The sequence below is a fragment of the Nicotiana tabacum genome, chromosome 20 (genome assembly GCF_000715075.1).
Source record: "Nicotiana tabacum cultivar K326 chromosome 20, ASM71507v2, whole genome shotgun sequence".
In the NCBI taxonomy this organism is placed as follows: Eukaryota; Viridiplantae; Streptophyta; class Magnoliopsida; order Solanales; family Solanaceae; genus Nicotiana; species Nicotiana tabacum.
In genome coordinates, this window is record NC_134099.1 from 61,911,553 (window position 1) to 61,926,480 (window position 14,928).

General features: G+C 37.3%; 1 protein-coding gene across 1 annotated transcript in view; it reads right to left on the reverse strand.

The window, feature by feature from the left end:
* Window positions 1–5,501: 5,501 nt before the first annotated feature.
* LOC107822176 (THO complex subunit 2) overlaps window positions 5,502–14,928 on the reverse strand; it is a 73,058-nt gene continuing 63,631 nt past the window's right edge. Inside the window, exons 22-32 of the mRNA XM_075241112.1 lie at window positions 14,474–14,577; window positions 13,936–14,116; window positions 13,073–13,254; window positions 12,305–12,911; window positions 12,070–12,174; window positions 11,401–11,556; window positions 11,232–11,312; window positions 10,277–10,675; window positions 8,007–9,170; window positions 6,293–6,591; window positions 5,502–5,821 (exon numbers count right to left, since the gene is read on the reverse strand). Of these exons, the coding sequence (XP_075097213.1) occupies window positions 5,752–5,821; window positions 6,293–6,591; window positions 8,007–9,170; window positions 10,277–10,675; window positions 11,232–11,312; window positions 11,401–11,556; window positions 12,070–12,174; window positions 12,305–12,911; window positions 13,073–13,254; window positions 13,936–14,116; window positions 14,474–14,577 (3,348 nt within the window). The 3' untranslated portion in view covers window positions 5,502–5,751. The remainder of the gene's footprint in view (window positions 5,822–6,292; window positions 6,592–8,006; window positions 9,171–10,276; window positions 10,676–11,231; window positions 11,313–11,400; window positions 11,557–12,069; window positions 12,175–12,304; window positions 12,912–13,072; window positions 13,255–13,935; window positions 14,117–14,473; window positions 14,578–14,928) is intronic.

The window sequence follows — 14,928 nt, forward strand, 5'->3', positions numbered from 1 at the left end:
TACATTTTAGGATTTATTAACAAATTAGTTGTTTTATAAAAATGGAAAAATCACAAAATAGTTTAATTTGCACCTTTTTTATTTTAACTTTGATTTTGAGTAGTTCTTCTTTTAGTTTGTTTAATTAAATGTGATAATTTTATTTTAGGTCTAATTAGTTTTTTTTAGGATTAATTTGGATTTAGGTTTTAACTTTGATTTTTAGATTAGTTTTGAAAAAGGGGAAGAAAAAGAATTAAAAAGAAATAAGAGAGATTAAAAGAAAATTGAAACAAAAGAGAAAGGAGCTGAATTGTGGGCCGAAATTGGGTAATTTACCTCAACCCATTTGAAAATCAGTCAGCCCATTATTGAACTCGCCCCGTCCAAGCCCAGAATCCTCCCTAGAACCCGGGTCCAACCGGTCCACCCCCCAGTAACCAAAACGGTGCCGTTTGATTACCCTTTGATCACGGCCGTTGGATCTCCTTAATCCAACAGTCCGGAACTGCGGGCTAATAATATATATCTATATATATATATATATATATATATATATATGTGTGTGTGTGTGTGTGTGTGTGTGTCTGTATCTGCCTACCCCCCCTATCTTCGTCTCCCACCATCTCAGAGACCTTCCCCTTTTGCCCCGCCCTAAACCACCGCCTGCCGCCCACCGGAAATCGCCCACGTCGGCGGCCGGCGTCCAAACACTATCAAATTTACACCCCTGATTCCTCTCCACCTCCCCATTCCAAATCTCCAAACCCCCTCCCTCGAATTTTACTAGAACTCTTCGGATCTTGAATCGAAGAGAACAACCAAAACCCTAACGCCTCCAATCCTCACCAAATTTACACCACCTAACCACCATGACCCCTTGTTCCTAATCCACCATTGGTCTCCCTCGAATCTGTCTGATGCTTCTCGAATTTCAAATCTAGGGTTCAAGCCATGGAAGTCATGTCCGGGTTCGTTCATGCAAAGGTGTTTCCCCAGTCTTCACGAGTGTTCAGGGCCAGTTTTACCACAAAACAACGCTATTCGACAAAGAACGAGCAGTTGACGTTCGTCGGGGATTTAAATCGAAATATCGGTCACGAGTTTGAGTTTTGGTCGGTGAGTTTTCCTTCCTTATTCATTTCTGGCATTGTTTCAGTCTCGTTCCTCTTCATCTATCCTTTTTCTTCTTTGGTCAAGTCAATTGAAATTCGACCAAAATTTTCTGGGCGAGAATATATAGTGTTCTTTTTATTCCCTTTTAACTTTGTTTTTCAAAAATTCTATCCCCTGGTTTTTCTTGGTAGGTTCAGTTTTTCTCGGTAACAGCATGAATAAAAGTTCTGATTTCGTCTCTTGTTTAGTCGTTTAGTTAATTTAATTAGGTTCATTTTGATAATTTAGTCAACTTCCTGCTTACTTGTGTTCAATTAGTGCAAGTTTGGCTTCAAAATCATTTAAGTGACTGCCCTCATTTGTTGACTAATTTGATTTGGATCATTTTGTTTGGGATTTGAAGCCAAAATCAGAACCTCCTCCAAGGGATTTGATTTAGGCCATTGGGTCAGCATTGAGCCCACATTGGGCTTAACTACTGGGTCAATTCAACCCATGACCCAAATCTGTCTAATTTCTGGGGTAATAACATGGTGTTTAAGGGGTAAAATAGGAAATTCTATGGTAGGGAATATTGTTGTAACTGAATAGGGAAGCTTCTAGGAAGCTGGGGTGGGGGGCTATCTTGAATTCTGAAAATTTAACTAAGGGCACCTAAGCTAAAACAAAAATTAGAAAAGGGGCAAAGTGCAAGCTGAGGCTGCCCTACTTTCTTGCCTATAAAGGCATCATTTCTTGCCTTTCAAGGCAGAAAAAATAGCTAAGAGGCGGAAGAGAGATTCAGAGATCAGAAATCCAGAAAAATACAAAAGACCAAAAATTTTACTATTCCATTGAACTTCAATGATTTCTTAATTTCTGAAAAATTCCTATTCTGATATTCAAAATGGATTGATGTTTGGTTGTCGGAAGTTTTGATTCAAGCTGGTTGGGGGTTATTCTTCCATTGGGTTTCTGGGTTAATTTCAACACTGGGTCATGTGAATCTGAGGCTATTTTTCTGCTACTATTGTTGCTGAGCTACTGACACTCACTTCTTCTTTGTTTCTTCTCTCTTCCCAGGTACATTTTGATCCTTATGGGTGTCATTTGATGTGTAATTTGAAGTATGAGTTGAGAATGAGATGGATATGATGTTGTTAATGGACTTACCTCTTGTTCTTTCAGTTTATAATCACCATGTAGCTTTGAATGTTCTGATTAGTGTATTCGTCAAAGAATGGTTTGTAATTGAGAATTAGACCATGTTAGTTCTTTTCTAGTATTTCCGTAACTAGTGCTGGAGTTCCCTCTGTGTGTTCATCTGTTTCTTCTTTGAGTCCAGCCTATATTAGTGCAATAAGTTAGGCTAAGTTTGTCAAATGACTTTTAGCTAAGTCCTGTATGTGGAATGTGGGCAGGAACATGATATTCTCTAGTTGCTTAAGTTAGTTTTCAATTAATGTTCATTTGGAATAAAAATTCAAAGTATGAAGAATGAGTTGAAAAGAAACATTTGCTAATGCGTGTCTGTTCAGTTTTGGTCGAACCAGCCTAATCTGTGAGTAAGTAACCATGTGATAATTTCTGAAAATGTTCAATCAAATGATTGCCTTAATTTATTGTACTGAGTACTCCCAATAGTTTATGACTTGCATGAATGTGAAATCCCCTTTTTCTTTGTTTGCACTCTCATTTTTATGCCCATCTCAGTTTTGTCTGCTTCATTGCTTAATACTTTCCTCATCGTTGTATTCGGTTAACTGGCAATCTTATCTTGTGGACCACATTCTGAACCCTATCGGTTTTTGCTGTTACATGGGTTCGATTCGTGACCCATGTGACACTTGACTTGAGCGTGTTTAATGGGAGCTAAGCTAGCCGATTGGGCTTAAATGAAATTCGGAGCCCGGCACCTTGTGCACGATGATCTCATTGAACCGTTGGGCCTTCCTCTAAGCCCAGCTAAATTCTGGGCCTGATACATCCTAGACCTCATTTGGTCGCAATTTCAGATTCCGTTAATTTTCATTATGATCTCATTATTGTAGTCCTGGCCCTCCCGAGCATAGTTAGAATTTAGTCTTAGATAAATGGAGGTGTGCCATATTAGACAACACAAATAGTGTATGGCCCTCCGAATTTAGTTTGAATTACCCTTTAAATTAGAATTGAGGCGCGCCATGCCAAACAAAAATGACAATTGCATGGCCCTCGTTTAATTAATTTTGATTTAATCTTCGGAACTCGAGGCATGCCGTTTAGCAAATCTTCCATGGTCCTCGCAAAGTTAAAAACGCGTAGTTGCTTTAGGCGCGTTATTTTAATAATTTATCTCCTTAAACTCGGGTGCGCATTTATGTGACCTAAATCAAAATCTCAATGTTAGATAAAATGTGTTGCGGACTGCGGGTGCATTTATGTGACATGGTTTGAAACATATTTTAAATGGCGTTATAATCTTCTTTTATTTAATTAAATAAAAGCGGTTTAAAAGTTAAAAATGCACACAGGTTTGAAAATTGTTTTAAAATCAGATAATGAAGTCGTTAAGCGACCCTGCTAGAACCACGGAACTCGGGAATGCCTAACACCTTCTCTCGGGTTAACAGAATTCCTTACTCGGATTTTTGGTTCGCGAACTGTTAAACAGAGTCAAGCTTTTTCTCGATTCGGGATTCAACCGGTGACCTGGGACACCATAAATCTCCCAAGTGGCGACTCTAAATCTTTTAACAATAAATCCCGTTTCGATTGTCCTTTAATTGAAAAAATTCCCTTATATATTCCCTTCCGGGGGTGTAGGTAAAAGGAGGTGTGACACTTGTTATACTGTGATCACTGTTGAATGATGGTATTTCTCAATACTCTTGGTATACAACATATACTTCCAAATTTTATAATGGTATATCATGATTAGCATAGCATACCAAATTTTAGGATTACCGATTTAATTAGAAAGAGCAAAAAAGATGAAAAGAGTGATAAATTTTATTTTTAAAAATCTAAAATTTCTTAGAAAAATGCAAAAAAATAAAAATTATCTACAAATATTAAATAAAAAATTAAAAGAATCATAAAGAGTAACATGATAACACTCGGTAATCATAATCATTTAGCGATTGTGTAGAAAGTTTCTCAATACAAAATTTTAGACTCGATTATTTATTTAGAAAAAATACAAATAAAAGTGAAAGAATGTGATAAAAAAATTTGGCGGCAGAATTTTACTGAAAAATGATAGAAAAATTAAGATGAAAAATAATAATAAAAAAGGAAAAAACTGACAAACTATTGGATGGAGAGATTTTAGTGGAAAGTAAAAAATTAAGAAAAATAACAAGGAACACCAAAAAATAAAAACATTAAGATAAAAAAAAGTAAAATAAAAAAGAGTAAGGGGTTACTATTAGAAAGAACAAAAAAAAAAATAAAAATAAAAAGATAAAATAACTACAAAAATAAAGAAAATAAAACAAGAGTGCACATTATTAAAATGAAAAAAGACAAAGTGAAAAAAATACAGCAAAACACGAAAAAAATAAAAGAATGAAAAAGACAAAAAATGTTTTAAAAAAAAAAAGGAGAAGGACCTTGGTGTTGCCTAGGCATAAAAAGGAGGGTAGTCTTGTCATAAAATCTTCAAGAGAGGCATATTTTGTCTTTATTCAAAGAGGGGAGCATCTTGGTGATTAAGTCTTTAAAAGGGGCTCTAAGTGCCATTTTCTCTATAAAAACAAACTATTTTTTGAGTTATTATACACTCAAACAGGCTAGAAGTGCTTTTAAACTGGTTTTACTAGCTTAAAAGCCAATCCAACCCTCTTAGTATATCAAGAATTTGAAAGTCTTTTAATCAAAAGAATAAGTTTCTTTTTGACATAAATTAATTTTTAAGATATGGCCTGTTTCTAAATGCTATAGAAGAGGAATCTAAGTACTATCGCAAGTTGGTGTTGAGTAGTTACTTTTCTTGTCAAGATTAATAAGAAGAATAAAAAATCAGGAAGGAGTATAAGTGTTCAAGAGATACATGAACTTAAACATGTCTGATACAATCGCAGATGAGGAAGACAAAGCAGCAAAGATTCAAAGGGAGGGAGAGAAAGATACAACGAAGACCAATGCTCAATTACAAATAAATATATTAAAGTTGAAAAAGTTTAATGGTCTTTCTTTGTAGTGAAATAAACTATGAACTAATTTGATTTTTGAAGTTGTATTTGTTAAAAAAAATGTTATAGCTCTTGATTATTCATAGAAACTTGTATTTGTTCTTTCATGTATAATTATTTACAAAAATTTTGATTTCAATAATATCGATATTATTATACACAAACGTGCTACATCACCCAGCATACACGTGAAATGCACTAACTAGTATGATAAAAAGGGAGGGGTGAATGTCAGCGTGATATCTACGTTAATTTAGAAAATGAAGAATCTCTCTTAAACTGTAAGCATATGATTCATCGTAACAATGAAAATTTAGAGTTCCCAAGTTTTTGCACAAAGAAACACATCCTTTCTACCTACACAGATAGTCTTTCTTGTAATTCAGACCCTACCAGGCAGGCAAACAAAAAAAAATGTTGACTAAACAAAATTGATCTATGACAAAGGCAGGCAAACCCCCACCAGTTTCAATTAGAGTGAGAACCTCCCTTCATTTAAAAATTACTTGCGATGCCGCCTCTTGGGCTCAGCTCTTTGCCTCTTGTCCTCATCCCATTCTCTATCATATATACTGCGTAGCACAGTTAAGGAATCAAATATACGCAGACTTCAAAGGGCACACTCCCATCTTGAGTTCTCAAAACTGAAAATAAATTATGCAGTACTAAAAGGATTATTAACACAACATTGTACTTTCATGTAATATAGCATCATAAAAGCTTTTGAACATTAATACCAAAATTGACTTCGAACAAAAATCCCTGAAAGTAAAATAGGGGCAAATATTGGGTACACTATTGAAATATAGTAAAAACGCACCAAAACTAGATTGGTGGCATTGGGCAATTCTAGCCAGAGACTTGTATTTTAGAAGACAATGTATGCTGATAAGAGAAACATAAATCTTCCATTCACAAAATGCATGCTGATAAGAGAAACATAAATCTTCCAGTCACAAAATGCATGACATTTGTTGGTTTATGCAGAAGATGTTAAAAAGAAAACTCGAGGATATTGTATGCATGAGTATCAATAAGGATACGGGTCAACATCACGACGAGGTGCTTTGCTGGCACTTTCTTTTCCGTGAAGCCTAAGACCAGGCTCGTCCAAGTAACCTGGACGCTGCTGAACAATGACACCCTTCCGCTCTCCCCTATCTCTTCCATCATAGGGCTGTGACATATTAATAGAAAGGACAGGAGGATGAGTAGCGGGTGAATACTCGCCAGGTTCTGAAGCCATATGCTCTCTCTTAAGTTTGCGCCTCTTTGAGGCATTTGGATCCAAATCCTCCTTCACGAGGCTTGCTTTCTCCCTCTCTCTTTCCCTCTCCTCTCCCTGCAATACACAACTGAAACGTAAGTAACTACTAACAGACAACAAGAAAGCTCTACTCCAAAATCAAGGTTTTACTAGAAAGAATTCTGATCCTTGAAGCAAGATGGTGAACTACAAAACTTAGTTAAAACAACTAATAAGCCTTGATCCCAATCAAGTTCGAGTTGCCTATATATGTACCTCACTGACAATGTCACTCCATTTAAGCTCATCTTGGATGGTCAGGCCAATATTGTACAAAATAAAAGTACAATAAAAAATAAAAATAAAAGTACAAGTAAAATAATATCCAAGAGACCATATAACCTATTCATAACCAAGTTCATCTGGCCAATATGAAGACAGAAAGTGACTTTAAGCCAGGATAGCATAGGAAAAGGTTGAGTATTAATGTTAAGCCAACACATAAAGTAACCACGAAATTTGAGTTTCTACTCAATCAGAAAGAGGATGCAAGGGTGTATGGAATGAATATTCAAGCTGCTACATCTCAATAATGCAACATGTCATTGGTGGATACAGAATCTAGCAAAGCTCTTACGGGGAAAGAGTCGAGAACTCAGAAGTGTTGCAAGGTTAAATGACTAAAAAAAGAGATACCAGTGAATGTTTTCAACACTGTAAAATGGATGGCCATTACTCAGACCCGAGTTACAGGGAACAAAAAATACAACCTTAAAAAGGGAAACTACTCCCTCCATACTTAATTAACCTAGTTGCCTGTTGATAAGGTCAAAATATGAATGTCTGGATATGCTATCACAATAGAAATTAAAATAAAAAAGTTTCAAAGTTTATTAAGCACCTTCAAACGATTTCAAACCTAGGGAAAATATTAGTTACATTGGCAACTAAGGTCAAACAAATTTTGAAAGAGATGATGCAATTAATCTGGAAAAATCTGGGCTCTCGGAGATCAAAAGCTTCTCCAATTTAAGAACACGTGTCAAATAGATGCGTTGGATACCAAATATAAATGACTCCCACAATGGGAGAAAGTAGCCTGACAATGAAGCATGAAACATAAATATTATATAGACAGATAGCCAAAATAAGTCTTTTAATTGAGTTGAAAAGTAAAAAGTAAGAGCAATTAGGAAAAACTTCCACATGGCATTTGCCAAATTTAGAACGTAGAATTCAAAATAGCATGCAATGAATCAGAAGAATGTTTATTTTCTATACAAACAGGAAATGCACAGGAAAAGCAATTAGTATCAAGGAGTATAAAATCTAAACTTTCCTTAAAGCATATTCAGTTTCAACGACCTGTCCGAAGTTGATCAATACTAATCGTAAGCATACTAATAGCAGCTAAATCTGTTTTTGTAATTAAGAAGATAACAAATGCCAGTAACATCAATACTGTCCGCTGTATCTTGAATGACTGTGCATGAAATGTAAATCAAACTTACCTTCATTGGAAGTTCTCTTTCTTCCCGCTTTCTATCTCGAAAATCTTCTTCTCTCCTTCGCTTCAAATCTTCCTGCAATAATGCATTATTCTCTTCTGATCGTCGTCTCTCTCTCTCATCATGCCTTGGAGAAAGTTTTTGACTATGCCTGGCTGTTCCAAAACGTCTATCAGATTCTTCATCTCTTCTGCCTGCATTAATGGATTGGGGGACCATGTGAGGCGGAAGTGGTGGAGGTGGAGGCAAATTTTGATTGTGAAACCGATCATCCGTATGAGATTTCTCTACAGACGCTTCACTATGTCGCGGCTTGCTCCTATCATCTTTGATTCTTTCATCCTTACTTAACCTATCGAAGTTCCTATCAGCACCTCTCTCCTGTACTCTTTCAACAGAACGTTCTCTTCCATGCCGCTCTGTCGACCTATCTCTTGATTTTTCAGACAACGTATCATCCCCACGAGACTTGTCAGGACGGTCCCCTCTTTCTTTGTGGTCTTTCTCATGTCTTTCACTACCCTTATCTTTGGATCTATCAAGAGGCTTCTCCGAGGCCCGGTTCAATATTTGATCATCAGATCCATGTTTATCATAATCTGCTGCATGAAGTTTATCAGCAGCTCGTGCATCTATTAACCGCTCTCTCTCAGATGAACGAACATCACCACCATCAATATCTCTACTGTCAAGTTCACCTTTCCGGCGTTTATTCAGTCTATCAAGCTCTTCCGTGGGGCTAGATCTCTTCTGTACTTTTTCATTAACTCTAGAAGCATCCTGCCGAGGCGAATGGACCAGACGCGATGAGGACTGCTTATGCAGATCAGAGCTTTCATTGCCATCATCTTTTCCAGCAGAAAACATCAGCTCAGCTGATTTGGTAGCTGCAAGTTCTGCTTTCAATTCACTTGAAAGATCTAGCGATCTCATTAATGAAGCTGCACTTTTAGGTACAGCAGACAACAAGCTACCATTTCCTGAAACTGTAGCAGAAACATTGACATTCCCACTTGGTCTGCTTTCAGAAGGATGACCAACATCAACATAAGTAGCTCCAGTTGCTCTTCCAACAGCTTTCCCAGACTTGTCGTCCTTTTCAATATCATGCTTTTGTTGCTTTGAAAGAGATCCAGCAGGAGCAGCTCGCCTACCTGTAGCTCTTCCCTACAAAAAAGGGTGTTGTGTATTAAGTTCAGACAATTGACAAAAGAGAAATGCTCAGTTGAATAATAAAGGATCCATTTTGCTCCATCTGCATAAGAATTCATCGAAAAGGAAGGCAAAGTGGTTACTTCATCATCCATATCTTACACTAACAATATTCAGTGAAGATAATGTTCTAACCTTGGAAGATAAAATATCAAGTAGGCCTAAACCTTGGCATGATATTAAAAACAACTTTTATGCTATGGAACCACAATCACCAAAATTTTAAAGGGGCAGCCCGGTGCACTAAGCTCCCGCCATGAGCGGGGTGCCGGGAAGGGCCGAACCACAAGGGGCTATTGTACGCAGCCTTACCTGCATTTCTGCAAGAGGCTGTTTCCACGGCTCGAACCCGTGACCTGTCACATGGCAGCAACTTTACCAGTTACGCCAAGGCTCCCCTTCAATGACCAAAATTTTATTCCATGATATTAGCCTTCCCAAGTCAAAAGTTTTGGGATAATATCTAGTAAAAGGAGTGCTAGCAAGTTGTTAATTACAAGACAATAAATGCTAAGTAGTCAAACAAAAACAACTGCATTAAAATTTTAGTTTAGCTACAAGACTGAAAAATCGTGCAGAAATAACTGGCAAGCTAAGAGACACAGAGTTAGTTAAGAAGTGAAAGAACACATCCAACAACAAAGAAACATACAAGCTCCAACAGAATACAAGCTTTTTAAAGAACAAAGATTCAGAAACGAACAAAGCTTAGGGTACTAAGCTAGGAAAGGTTTATAATGCTTTCAGTCTCAAGGTTCAATAGCTAATCAGCAGAAGTGGTTCTGTAAGGTGCTCTCTAATTAAGATATTGTGACATAATAAGTGCTGGCTTCTGTTCGATAATACAAAAATATTCAGCAAAGTGAAATACAACTGCATTCAGATGTAATCTACTGCAAAGTATTTCTATTTACAAGGACAATGATCGATTAAACACAATTTGACAACAATTCAAATTATATTCGAATAACAACGCCAAACACGTCCACAACAGATGTGATATTTGCTAAATCAACATTAATGAGATTGTGTTAGACAGATAAATACAGTAGTGAACATACCTCCTGCTCGCCAGACATCTTAGAAGCAGCTTTTATGGTATTCTCTTCCAATGGTCTACTCATAAACTCATTGACATGTCTCTGACTTGGAGTACCAGAGTGCAGGGCAGCAGATGGCATAGATTGCAAATCCAGCCCATTAACTGATTGACTACATTTCAGTTTTACCTGACCTAAGTCAGGTTTTGGCATAGAGCTCTCCAGCCTATCCAACTTGCCATCAACTACTCTTCCTGCTGCCACACTTCTTCCAACAGAAGGCTCAACTTGAGAAATACTAGGGCCACTCCCGTTTGGTATGGCTACTGAATTAACAGTTGAAGATTTAGAACCAGGTGTTGCCGCAGGTTTTAGTTCTAGGTAACCCATACCAAACTCTTCATCTGTCACCCATGATGGCTGGGAAAAAAGAAGGCAAACAAATTGCAGAAAATAATCAATTAAGTCCATGAATTAACATTTTAAACTGCAGGGCTAATTTCAACCTCAAACAGAAATAATCCCTCCGTCCCAATTTGTTTGTTGATGTTTCACTGAACGCGGACTTTAAGAAAGAAAAGAAGGATACTACACATACCCTTATCATTATGAAGTCACATCAACCCCTAACAAGAGCATGTCACTAAGAGTAAATAGGACTGCAAGAAATGGATAGTTTCTAAATATATAAAAGGTGCTAATGTTTTGGTACAAACTGGCATGAAGTGAGTAATACTATAGCTCAGGCTTCCGCCAGCCAATGCCATCCTGCCCTCCGCAGGAAGAGGGAAAAAAAATGATAACAAAGAATAAAATAACCACAACATCAAGTGAAACAAAAGGGAAAGAAAACCCAAGCTTGCAGAAGTAGAAACTCTTAATAAGCCATATCATATGGTTTTTGATTGTTGTAGTCAGACAGGCACTATTTCAGAATCACTTCAAAACTACGATTAGGCTTCATTCCTAGTTTTACCTTTCTAGAAGCCAGAGCTGCAGCAACCCCTGTAGCCAATACTTTGAGATCCTCTCTTTCATCAGATTTAATTTTGGCAACCTAGAACAAGACCAAAGAAGTAAAAAAAAAATATAAGCTTGATGGTTTAGAGTTCTAAAGATACAATCCTGCATTCAATCAGGTATACCCTCTTCTCAAGGTTTATTCCACTCTTCCGAGTAACTGGAAAGACATTCGAGATCTTTGTCAATAAAATAAGAGCATTTCTGATCTCCATGTACTCAGTTGATTCCAGACACTGTATGAGCAACCTCGTGATCCTTTGGCTCCACTTCCAGTGCACCTAAAATTGCAACTATAAGGTAAACACAGAGTATCTACCACTAAAAAACAAATGAATGACTTGTGGGATTAAAGAAACCAAATCATAACTTTTTGTATCACACAGTAGGAGGCAAAGGTGAAAGCAACAAAAATCTAATAGATAAAATAAACCAGATAAAAATTTATAAATAAATAAATAAGCGAAGTAGAGACCAGGAAGAAAAGGAGGACCACCTCATGCAAAAGAGAAAACATTGACTAGATTTGTTTGAGAAAATTAGTGATGTGAGGTAAAATTCAACCACAAATTTACATGTACACTAGGTAGATAATCCAAACTGTTTGGTCAAGTCCTATAACGAGTTTTTGTTGCTGAGACATGCTCCTAAGGAGAAAATCGTTGCAAGTGAAGTAATTCTCCAAATTATCACACTAAGGGGGAAGCAAGGAATTGAGGTTAGTTTATTTCCCAAAAGATCAAACTGCACTCCTGCCTCCCCCATTGTACGTTTATGAAATGTCACAGACTAACCTTAATAAATTGGCCATATGTAACACGCTGGCTGTTTGGATATCTGTAATAGACGGCAAATCCAGGCATATTTCCACATTCACGTTCATAAATTGATTCGTCACTCTTCAATTTAAAAATGAAAAAAGAAATTAAAAACGGTACTAGTAAAACTGCAAATTATTAGAAACTGCTAGTGAAACTACTACTTCAATCCACTGAAGGCATCTTGCACAAGAGATATACTGAAGAGTACCTTCCAATAGTAAGCAGTCTTCAATGTCTCATACAAAAATCTTCCTAGTCGACCCACTTCATACTCGGTGCAACAACAAATCATGGGTTGTATTGTCTTACATATCAAAACGTCTATGTGGTTCACAGTGTTAAAGAAGGGTGTTCCAAGGGAATGAAGAGTATTAACAAACACGGCGCAATACACAGCGTCTGGCATACTGAACGTACAGCGTGGAAATATACACCGCTGAAGGAACTCCATGTTGATCTTTAAAGTATCAGGACACGAACTCAGCCATGTATCCTTTTCACGAGTCAGTCGTCTACGAACAGATGTAACATGTTCTTCATGCCTCTGGAGCTCCATACTTAACCGATCTAGTGACTCTTGAATTCTTTCTTTATCTTTTTTCCTTTTTGTGATTGCAGAACTCGAATTATCAGAAAGTTCTTCCAGAGCTTTAAGAGCAGCATGCTGCTTAGCAATTTCAGACTCGTAACGGGATCTAGGAACATGAAGATCATAGAGTGTAAGACCCCAGAATGTGGCATACAAGTCCGGGGATAAGCTATTCCAGGCCTTTGAAGGCAACATTGTTTTGATGGTATCAAGAAGATCTGTCCATCTACATGCAGATAAGAAAGGCTGATTAGAATAAGCAGCCAAACAGAATAAAATAATACTGAAAAGACATATTTATATACTGCTACGAACACAGGTAGATGCGTCATATTTATATAATGACATTCTCTAACTACTCGAGCAGAAGAGGTCAGAAAGTATTACAAAATAGGTTTCCGAGAAGAACCAAGATCAAGGAGTAAGTAGGCAGATAAATCTGAGCTTTCAGACTCCTTTTCAGCAGTTGCTGGCCCCACTGCTTCATCACTATCTGAAGGCCAAAAGACATCTGAATTTCTCTGACACTTGAAGAGCCTCATAACAGGCCGATAAATCAAAAATGCTACCTGAGGTAAAACATCACAAATGTTACAGGAAGTACTGAAGCGTATTACTTATGATGCTGTGAAAAGACTAGAATAGGGAAGACCTAAGGAAAACCTATACAGACCATTTGGATGAAAAGATTTGGTGCCAAATTTTTTTAAGGCTCCCTGTTGCCACAAATTATGATGTAGACTCTGCCACGTGGGCAGACTTTGGGCAGGCGCCTCTTGAAAGTGCAATGGAGGTCATCAACCTCTTTGCGTCTGTTTGGATATACATAAAAGTAGTTCTGGATTTGTAATACAAACTAGATAACAATATTTCAAGACTTATTTTGGCTTTTTGTTAAAACCAAGAAATCCCCGAGAGCTAGCCAGAGCACAGTTCGAACTCGGTGGATAATGGGCCCTCCCCTCCACCATTCTCCACTTATATACCCAGCTTTAGTCCGCAGCAAGGTGAATACCTGACGTGCTTGACCCACACATCATGTGTTGAGCTCTTACACTGAACTAAAGCGCAGGGGCTTTTATTTGGCTTTTCAAGTGATAGTCATGTCCTTTGACATTTATACAAATTTGAAATTCCCTCTTAAATCAAAATGATTCATGTGACGGACCCCAGACTTCAACAGATTTATTCAATGAAGAATCACATGAAACACAAGAAAAGTTGAAGACATCCAAAGAATTTGGGATAACCTCGGGATCAAGATGATACACATGTACAAGCTCATCCAGAGCTGGAACGAGAAGAGCATAGGCAGCTGTTGGAGTCACCGCACTAGACAAAAATTCAACATACTGAAGAAGGGCTCCATGACACCTATCAAACTGTTCACTGACCATTTTAATGTATGGAGCTTCGGCATTAATAACTACCCTGCATAGCAAAAGGCAAAATGATTAAGAGAAATCAATTGATACAGTTTCTTAAACAAGTAATAAAGAGGAATCTGAGTTCAAGTTCAAGAAGTAGTTCCAGGCTCTTGAATGGATTTTGATCAATAGAATATCTAATAAAATTGGATGGGCCCAAAACAAATAACATCAACACCCTTGATTTGAAGGCGACAACACCACCCTTGCAGATGCAGAATATCCAGCATCCTTACACTAGGAATCAGGGAGAGAAGTTGGACTTGATTTTCATAGGAAAATATCCATATTCTTCATGCATACAAGTTTTACATTATTGTGTGGAATTTTTCTAAGACATTCAACAATGTTATATGCTTACACAGAACGATGTTGAGCAATGAGTAGCAACAGTGGAATTGCCAACATTGGTTCATCTTTTGCGAGCAAAGAATCCCTCAGCCTGTTAGTCGATTTAATCAATGCCTGCAAGGAGAGCCACATGTTAGGTCCTCAAAGTCAAATTAGGATTCTAAACGCAAGATTAGAGATCCACAGCTGGCACAATTCCAGTGTCCGAGAGGAATCCCAAATGGATTGCAATACTTTATGTCAAAGATTCTGTATAAAACTGAGCTTACCATTCAAAAAAAAAACAGACAAAATACAATGTCAGAAACACACTTTAAGCTAAAATAATTCTTCCCCCGGGTAGTTCAGGCTTGAAATATTCTAATTCGAAAAAGTTAATTGCCAAATTACTCACAGAGTTCAGTTTGATAGATATGCATGTACCCAAGGCTGTTTAATGACATTGTACCCATTAAGTGGTAAAAG